This window comes from Tasmannia lanceolata, unplaced genomic scaffold (genome assembly GCF_043159265.1).
Source record: "Tasmannia lanceolata isolate RefF3 unplaced genomic scaffold, GAP_Taslan_0.1 ptg000008l, whole genome shotgun sequence".
Classification (NCBI taxonomy): Eukaryota; Viridiplantae; Streptophyta; class Magnoliopsida; order Canellales; family Winteraceae; genus Tasmannia; species Tasmannia lanceolata.
In genome coordinates this window covers 40,150,904-40,161,283 of record NW_027518685.1, presented here as the reverse complement: position 1 = coordinate 40,161,283, position 10,380 = coordinate 40,150,904, and the positions used below count along the sequence as shown (strand labels likewise).

General features: G+C 34.1%; 1 protein-coding gene across 1 annotated transcript; it reads right to left on the bottom strand.

Annotated features, from left to right (window-relative positions):
- Positions 1–493: 493 nt before the first annotated feature.
- On the bottom strand, positions 494–1,096 carry LOC143882972 (uncharacterized). Its single transcript, XM_077386345.1, has one exon. The coding sequence runs from the start codon at positions 1,094–1,096 to the stop codon at positions 494–496; it is 603 nt and encodes a 200-aa protein (XP_077242460.1).
- Between the last annotated feature and the right edge of the window lie 9,284 nt (positions 1,097–10,380).

Here is a 10,380-nt window from a genome sequence, read left to right as displayed (position 1 = left end):
GAGCTCCGAGAATAATTCTCGGAGTTCCGAGACTAAATTTTCAGCAAACACTGTCTCATTTGAAAACTTCATATCTCCTTCGTTTCGCATCGAATTTCGATGTTCTTATAGTCTAAGGATATGAGAAAAATGAGAGCTATCTGTTAAAAATATTTTCAAAAATATTTGAAAATGTTTTAAACGAGTTTTGATAGGATTTAGTTGCTGGTCCAGGTTGTTGCTTCGGAACTCTGTTTTTTTTTTTTTTGATCGGTAAAGAGGGGTTAGGCAAGACCCCGACCAGAATTCATTAAAGAACTAAAGAAAATACAAGGAGCTATGGAGGCTTAAAAAGCCTAGTACAGAAGGACCAAGGACCAAACAAGGAAAAATCAGTAGTACAGAGCATAAATATAGAGGCCCAAGAAGGCACTAACAAGATCCAAGAGATGAGGAAACGAGCCAGAGGAACGAAGGCAATCAAAGTCTTCCAGGTGATAAACATAAAGAATCCTTATAATCTCGGGTAGGAGGTCCCTGAAGCATCGAGGGAGGTAATGTCTTTAAGGTCTTGGGGGATGAGATGGATGGGAATGTCATCACCTTCACAGCAGCAGTAAGGTTTGGAGAGAAAATCCGCCCCCGCATTTGCTTCCCTCCAGTTATGGGAGATATGCCATTCCTTAAAGGTGGAGAGGATTTGTCTGATATTGTGAATGATTGGGATAGCCTTCCAGGGGGTTTGCCAAAGATGAAGAATGACATTTACAGATATCAGTGAGTCAGATTCGATCCACAAATTGTGGCAGCCCTTGGCAGCAGCCAACTTGATACCATAATAAATTGCCTTCATTTCAAGGAGGTGAATGTCCTCAACATCAGCTCTGATAGAGTACAGAGCTAGAGTATCCCCATGCCAGTTTCGGATAATCCCACCAAGCCCAGCTTTGTCATTGACCAGGGCGGCATCAGAGTTAAGTTTGGACCAATTAGCTTTAGGACATTCCCAAGAACAGAACTGGGCAATCTGATCCTTTTGGATATAAGCAAGGCCAAAACTTTCAGCAGTTTTTATATTTCTTGGGTTCCTTATGTCATTTAGGTGGAGATGAAGCATTCTACCTCGAATAGCACTAAGGATGGTCTGGAGGATGAGCTGTTTATGTCTTGGAGGTTTGCCATGAATTCTGTTATTCCTTTCGCACCAGATCATATAGATGGCAGTACAGAAACCCACCTTAATGAGGGTTGAAGCCTGACCATCACCCTTGAAATTGCAGCGGATCCATTCCTCTTCTTTCAAAAGAGTCTTGTGAGGTCTTCATCTATATCCACATTTCCAGGTGATAGTACGCCAGATCCACGAAGAGAAAGAACAATTAAAGAACAGGTGATCGACGGATTCAGGAACAGCTCTGCATAAAGGGCATTTGAGGTCACTATTTCGGCCCAAGAAGTATAGTCTATCGCGAGTACTAAGTCTGTTCGGAACTCTGTTTTGTTCATTCTTGTGCTGAATATCATATGGGTCCCAACATGTTGGTACACCACCATGGCCATTCACTTATCCATTTAAGTCCTTAAAGGGTGTGTTAGTCTCTTTGAAAAACATATTTTTAGGGGCTTTAAGATGTGCCTTGATAAGAGAAAACACAAGAGAGAAAGGTGATACATACTACCATTCTAAGTACTCTCTTGTTCTCTTGAGCCAATCTTCATTTGATCTTCAATGGTGTGCTTGGCTTGGTTTGGGATCTTCAAGGTTGAGCTTCTTTGCTTGACACCTTCAAAGGATGATGTCACCATTTGGTTCAAGCTCCTTTGCAAGTTGTTGATCCACAAGCTTTAGCCTTCATTGTTAAATGCTTTGAGATGGTTGTGTGGAACTTCTCCTTAGTTGATCCTCCAAGGTATGGTTTGTTCAAATATGCTCTAGCTCCTTTGTCCTTTGTTTGGTTCATCTTCAAGCATAGGCCATCAATGGTGTGTGCTAGTATGGATTGACATGTGAATTCCCTGTGTATAGCACAACACTCAAGGCAAACAATTAGTCAATAAAAGACTAATCAATTTGTGTTTGTTAATCATCAAAACAAGGTGATTGAGTGAACCCATGGGGAACCCTTGGGCTAACAATCTTCCCCTTTTTGATGATGACAAACCAAATTGATTAGAGAGGTGGGAGGATCCTCTTATGAGGATTAGATAAGCAAGATGAGTGCGACTACTCCCCCTCAACATATGCATAAGTTATATTTAACAAATTATTGTATAAGAATGCATATGATTATGGATCTAATTAATTACACAAATTCTCCCCCTTTTGGCATCTAGATGCAAGCAAGCTAAAACCTTTTATCTTCTTTGTATTTGGCACGAAGGGCGCCGTAGAAGACCCTTGGAGCTTGAAGCTCGATTTGTACAAGGCGGAAGGAACGCCGTATTTAAGTTCATTGGAGAAGATAGTGGTATCCTCAAGGAGAGTAACTTGAGAAGAGTGGAGTAGGTCTTGAGCAAAGACCGGACCACTATAAAAATTCTTGTGTCAAAGCTTCATTGTCTCTTCACCTCTTCTCTTGTGGTAAGCTTTTTACTATTGCTTTAAATACTATTTTTGATTCCCTATTCAATCTAAAACTAGTGCAATCTAAGTTTTCAAAATCCTTAAAATTTGAAAAGAAACCCAATTCACCCCCTCTTAGGTTGCTAAGTGGAATTTCATCACCCCAAAACATAATTAATATCTCCTTAACACCGTCTCTAGGGTCTCTTATGTGTAAAAGATGGATGTTTTATAAAGTATCTAAAATAAGAAACTTTCTATTTTTTCAATCTCTATCCGTTATCAACTAAATCTAAGATTCAATACCCTCTCATCCTCATCTAAAAACTTGGCTAAGAGCTCCTTGACACTATCTCTAGTGGTTCTTATGTCTAAAAGATTGATGTCTTATAAAGTTTTTATAATAACAAACTTTCTAGTTTTTTAGTCTCCATTCTTCATCAACTAAATCTAAGATTCAATATCATCTCATCCTAATCTCGAAACTTAGCTAAAAGCTCCTTGACACCATTTCTAGGGTTTCATATGTCTAAAAGATTGATGTTCTATAAAATTTCTAATATAAGAAACTTTATATTTTTTCAATCTCCATCCATGATCAACTAAATCTAAGATTCAAAACCATCTTATCATCATCCCAAAACTAAGCTAAAAGCTCATTCATCTAAAAACTTGGCTAAAAGCTCCTTGACACCATCTCTAGTGGTTCTTATGTCTAAAAGACTGATGTCTTATAAAGTTTCTATAATAATAAACTTTCTAGTTTCTTAGTCTCCATCCTTTATCAACTAAATCTAAGATTCAATATCATCTAATCCTCATCTCGAAACTTAGCTAAAAGCTCCTTGACACCATTTCTAGGGTTTCCTATGTCTAAAAGATGGATGTTTTATAAAGTTTATAAAATAAGAAACTTTCTATTTTTTCAATCTCCATCCTTTATCATCTAAATCTAAAATTCAATAACATCTCATCGTCATCTCAAAACTTGGTTAAAAGCTTATTGACACAATTTCTAGGATTTTATATGTTTAAAAGATGGCTATTTTATAAAGTTTCTAAAATAAGAAACTTTCTAGTTTTTCCATCTCCATCCTTTATAACCTAAATCTAAGATTTAATACCATCTCACCGTAATCTCAAAACTTGGATAAAGGCTCCTTGACACAATGTCTAGGGTTTACTAAGTCTACCAAATTAATGTTTTACAAAGTTTTTAAAATACGAAACTTTCTAGTTTTTCAATCTCCATCCTTTATAACCTAAATCTAAGATTTAATACCATCTCGCCCTAAACTCAAAAGTTGGCTAAAAGCTCATTGACACCATCTCTAGGGTTTACTAAGTCTAAAAAATTAATGTTCTACAAAGTTTCTAAAATAAGAAACTTTCTATCTTTTCAATCTCTCTCCTTCATCAACTAAATCTAAGAGTCAATATCACCTCATTCTCATCCCAAAATATGGCTAAAAGCTCATTCACACCGTCTCTAGGGTCTCCTATGTCTAAAAGATTGATGTTTTATAAAGTTTTTAGAATAAGAATGTAAGCCCAATGGTTCCCACCTTGGCATTCACATCTTCTTTTGATGATTCCAATACACAAGTGATTTTATATCACTAATGTGTTTGCTTGTCTAAGTTGTAGATCATAATTGTGCTAAGACAAGATTGCTTGGATTGAGGCCAAGAAGCTCTCATTGGACCACATTAGGAAGGCCAAAGACATCGGGGATCCAAGATACATGAAGATTTGAAGCATCGTAATTGAAGATCGAAGTCGTTTTAGAATGTAAAGATCCAATCCTAGTTTAGGTGTTTAGAGGCATAAATAAGTTAATCTCACACACCCTAAAATGTTTAAGAGATTGTCCTTGTGGTGTTCCAACACTTTGGAACCCTCATAACAATCCTAAGTTGGTGTAGAGTTGGAAGCCCAAATAAATAAACGAATAGAATTGAAAATCTGCTGGAAATAGGCTTCTCGGAACTCCGAGAGAATTCTCGGAGCTCCGAGCTTGGAACTACGAGACATTCCTCGGAGCTCCGAAAAATGGTCCAGTAACATTTTCTTAACTTCTGTTTGTATTCCCGGAACTCCGAGAGAAATTTTCGGAACTCCGAGGAATTTCTCGGAACTCAGAGGATTCTCTCGGAACTTCGAGACCACTACTTCGGGAAGAAAAAAGAGCCGTTGGAGTTTTTGCCAGAATTACCACTATGCCACCAAACGGTCATATTTTGGTTTTTCTATATGTATGGGTATTCTAAACTTCCCAACAATCAATCCTAACACTCTAAAAACCTATTGGAATATCCTAAGAGTGAATCAAGCTTGTTTATGCCTCTCATCCTCTAGATTTAGGATTTGGATCATAGGCTCAAATTTGTACATCTTCTTCAAAGTTTGTAAACCCTTGTGAGGGATTTTTTGTTTCTTTCTTTCTTATTCAAGAAGATTGTATTCGGGCGAGTGTTCGGAGAAGCGAAGCCTACTCTCCGTGGTGAGGACTGCCACCAAGGTTAAAGGCGATTGGAATTGTAATCGGCACCGATCTTCGCCGAAGTTAAGAATATCAAATAGTGAAGCCATCAACGGGTTTGGTTGGTGGAGTGGAGTAGGCCTCGTGTTTTGAGGACCGAACCACTTTCAATCTCGGGTGCACTATCTCTTATCTCTTGCTTTACATTTGCATTGCACTTAGGATTTAACTTATGTGCTTAATTTTCATTCTTGATCTCTTAATCTTCAAAATTGGGTTAGAAATTTTCAAAAGTTTTAAAACTTGTTAGGAACCTAATTTTTCCTCCTCATTAGTTGCCATTAGAGTAGTACTTGGACCTACCCTTGGAATTTCAAAGAAACTTTCTATTTTTCAATTTTCATCATTTATCAACTAAATCTAAGATTTAATAACATCTCATCCTAATCTCAAAACTTAGCTAAAAGCTCCTTGACCCCATCTCTAGGGTTTCCTATGTCTAAAAGATGGATGACTTATAAAGTTTCTAAAATAAGAAACTTTCTATTTTTTCAATCTCCATCCTTCATCAACTAAATCAAAGATTCAATATCCTCTCATCTTAATCTGAAAACTTAGCTATTAGCACATTCACACCTTCTCGAAAGTTTCCTACGTCTAAAAGTTGGATGTTTTATAAAGTTTCTAGAATAAGAAATTTTATATTTTTCAATCTCCATCCATCACCAACTAAATCTACGATTCAATACAATCTGATTCTCATCTCAATACTTGGCTAAAAGCACATTGACACCATCTCTAGGGTTTTCTATGTCTAAAAGATGGAGGTTTTATAAATTTCCTAAAATAAGAAACTTTCTAAGTTTTCAATCTCCATCATTCATCAACTAAATCTAAGATTCAATACCCTCTTATTCTCATCCCAAAAGATGGTTTAAAGCTCCTTAACATCATCACTAGGGTTTCTAATTTCTAAAAGATGAATGTTTTTCCAAGTTTCTAAAATAAGAAACGTTCTATTTTTCAATCTTCATCCTTTATCAACAAAATCTAAGATTCAATACCACCTCAGCCTCATCTCAAAACTTGGCCAAAAGCTTATTGACACCATCTCTAGGATTTTCTATGTCTAAAAGATTGGTGTCTTATAAACTTTTTAAAATAAGGAACTTTCTTTTTTTTTCAATCTCTATTCTTGTTCAAATAAATCAAAGATTCAATACCATCTAATCCTCCTATCAAAACTTAGCTAAAAGCTCCTTCTCACCATTTATATGGTTTTCTATGTCTAAAAGATTGATGTTTTATAAAGTTTCTAACAGAAGAAATTTTCCATTTTACAATCTCCATCCTTTACTAACTTAATCTAAAATCTAATACCATCTAATCCTCATCTTAGAACTTGGCTAAAAGCTCGTTACCACCATTTATTTGGTTTCCTATGTCTAAAAGGTGAATGTTTTATAAAGTTTATAAAATAAGAAACTTTGTATTTTTCAATCTCAATCCTTCACCAATAAAATCTACGATTCAATACCATCTCATCATCATCCCAAAACTTGGCTAAAAGCACATTGGCACTATCTTTAGGGTTTCTTATGTGTAAAAGATTGTTGTTTTTTATAAAGTTTCTAAAATAAGAAACTTTATATTTTTCAATCTCCATCCGTCATCAACTAAATCTGAGATTTAATACTCTCTCATTCTCATCCCAAAACTTGGCTAAAAGCTCCTTCACAACGTCCGTAGGGTCTCATATGTAAAAACGTTGGTTGTTTTATAAGTTTCTAAAATAAGAAACTTTCTATTTTTTCAATCTCCATCCTTCATCAACTAAATCAAAGAGTCAATACCATCTCATCCTCATCTCAAAATTTTACTAAAAGCTCTTTGACACCATCTCTAGGGTTTCCTCTGTAAAAAATATGGATGTTTTCTAAAGTTTCTAAAATAAGACAATTTATATTTTTCAATCTCCGTCCTTCACCAATTAAATCTACGATTGAATACCATCTCATCCTCATCCGAAAACTTGGCTAAAAGCACCTTGACACCATCTCTAGGGTTTCATATGTCTAAAAGATGGATGTTTTATAAGTTTCTAAAATAAGAAACTTTCTATTTTTTTCAATCAACATCCTTCGTCAACAAAATCAAATATTCAATACCATCTCATCCTCATCTCAAAACTTAGCTAAAAGCACATTGACAACATCTGTATGGTTTCTTATGTCTAAAAGATAGATGTTTTATAAAGTTTCTAAAATAAGAAACTTTCTATTTTTCAATCTCCATCAGTCACCAGCAAAATCTACGATTCAATACCATGTCATCCTCATCCTAAAACTTGGCTAAAAGAGCCTTGACACCATCTCTACGGTTTCATATGTCTAAAAGATTGATGTTTTAGAAAGTTTCTAAAATATGAAACTTTCTAATTTTTCAATCTCCATCTTCCATCAACTAAATCTATGATTCAGTACCCTCTACTTCTCATCCAAAAACTTGGCTTAAAGCTCGTTGACATTATCTCTAGGGTTTCTTATGTCTAAAAGATGTATGTTTTAGAAAGTTTCTAAAATAAGAAACTTTCTATTCTTTCAATATCCATCCTAAATCAACTAAATCTAAGATTCAATATCTTCTCATCCTCATCCTCATACCAAAACACGGCTAAAAGCTCCTTGACACCGTCTTTCGGTTCTCCTATGTCTAAAAGAAGGATGCTTTATAATGTTTGTAAACTAAGAAACTTTTTATTTTTTCCATATCCATCCTTTATCAACTAAATCTAAGATTCAATACCATCTCATCCTCATCTCAAAACTTGGCTAAAAGCTCCTTGACACCCTCTCTAAGGTTTTCTATGTCTCTCTAAGGTTTTCTATGTCTAAAAGACTGATTTTTATAAAGTTTCAATCTCCTTACTTAATAAACTAAATCTATGATTCAGTACCCTCCCATTCTTATCCCAAAACTTCGTTAAAAGCTCGTTGACATATTCTCTAGGGTTTCCTTTGTCTAAAAGATAGATGTTTTATAAAGTTTCTAAAATAAGAAACTTTCTATTTTTTGAATTCCCATCCTTCATCAACTAAATCTAAGATTCTGTATCATCTCATCGTTATCCCAAAAGATGGGTAAAAGCTCCTTGACACCATGTCTAGGATCACTTATCCCTAAAAGTTGGATATTTTATAAAGTTTCTAAAATAAGTAACTTTTTATCTTTTCAATCTTCATCCTTTATCAACTAAGTTTAAGATTCAATATCATCTCATCCTCATCTCTAAACTTGGCTCAAATCTCATTCACACCATTTGTAGGGTTTCCTCTGTCTAAAAGATGGATGTCTTATGTAGTGTCTAAAATACGAAACTTTTTTTTTTCAATCTCCATCCTTCATCAACTAAATCTAAGATTCAATATCATCTCATCCGCATCTCAAAACTTAGCTAAAAGCTCCTTGACACCATCTCTAGGGTTTCCAATGTATAAAAGATTGATGTTTTCTAAAGTTTCTAAAATTAGAAACTTTCTATTTTTTCAATCTCCATCCTTGTTCATATAAATCAAAAATTAAATATCATCTAATCCTCATCTCAAAACTTAGCTAAAAGCTCATTCACACCATTTATAGGGTTTCCTATGTCTCAACGATTGATGTTTTATAAAGTTTTTAAAAGAAGAAACTTTCAATTTTACCATCTCCATCCTTGATCAACTAAATCTAAGATTCAATAACATTTAATTTTCCTCTAAAAAACAGGGCTAAAAGCTCGTTGACACCATCTATAAAGTTTCCTATGTCTAAAAGGTGAGTGTTTTATAAAGTTTCTAAAATAAGAAACTTTTTTTTTCATCTCTATCCTTTACCATCTAAATTTACGATTTAATACCATCTCATCCTCATCTCAAAACTTAGCTGAAAGCACATTGACACCATCTTTAGGGTTTCTTATTTCTAAATGACGTATGTTTTTTAAAGTTTCAAAAATAAGAAACTTTCTATTTTTTTAATCTCCATCCTTCATCAACTAAATCTATGATTCGGTACCCTCTCATTCTCATCCCAAAACTTGGCTAAAAGCTTGTTGACATCTTCTCTAGGGTTCCTATAACTAAAAGACAGATGTTTTATAAAATCACTAAAATAATAAACTTTGTATTTTTTCAATCTCCATCCTTCATCAACTATATCTAAGATTCAAGATCATTTCATCCTCACCCCAAAACATAGTTAAAAGCTCTTTAAAACCGTTTCTAAGGTCTCTTATGTGTAAAAGATGGATGTTTTATAAAGTATCTAAAATAACAAACTTTCTATTTTTTCAATCTTCATCATTTATCAACTAAATCTAAGATTCAATACCCTCTCATCCTCATCTCAAAACTTGGCTAAAAGCTACTTGACACCATCTCTAGGGGTTTTTATGTCTAAAAGATTGATGTCTTATAAAGTTTCTAAAATATTAAAGTTTCTATTTTAGTCTCTATCCTTCATCAACTAATTCTAAGATTTAATATCATCTCATACTCATCTTAAAACTTAGCTAAAAACTCTTTGACACCATCAGTAGGGTTTTCTATGTCTAAAAGTTGGATATTTAATAAAGTTTCTAAAATAAGAAACTTTCTATTTTTCAATCTCTATCTTTCATCAACCAAATCTAAGATTGAATACCATCTCATCCTCATCTCAAAACTAGGCTTAAAGCTCCTTGACACCATCTTTAGGGTTTACTAAGTCTAAAAGATTGATATCTTATAAAGTTTCTAGAATAAGAAGTTTTCTATTTTTTCAATCTCCATCCCTCATCAACTAAATCTCAGATTCAACACCCTCTCATTCTCATCCCAAATCTTGGTTAAAACCTCGTTGACATCATCTTTAGGATTTCCTTTGTTTGAAAGATAGATGTTTTATAATTTTTTTAAAATAAGAGACTTTCTATTTTTTCAATCTCCATCAATGATAACCTAAACCTAAGATTCAAAATCAAGTTATCATCATCCCAAAACTAGGCTAAAAGCTCCTTCACACCACTCTAGGGTCACCTATGTCTAAAAGATTGTTGTTTTATAAAGTTTATAAAATAAGAAAATTTTTATTTTTTAATCTCTATCCTTTACCATCTAAATCTACGATTCAATACCATCTCATCATCATCCCAAAACTTGGCTCAAAGCACATTGGCACCATCTTTTGGGTTTCCTTTGTCTAAATGAGGCATATTTTTTAAAGTTTCAAAAATAAGAAACTTTCTGTTTATTTAATTTCTATCCTTCATCAACTAATCTATGATTCAGTTGACTCTCATTCTCATCCCAAAACTTATGCTAAAAGCTCGTTGAAA

What these genes read in the sequence shown, in the direction of transcription:
- LOC143882972 (XM_077386345.1), bottom strand. Translation starts at nt 1,096, where the DNA reads ATGCTTCATCTCCACCTAAATGACATAAGGAACCCAAGAAATATAAAA.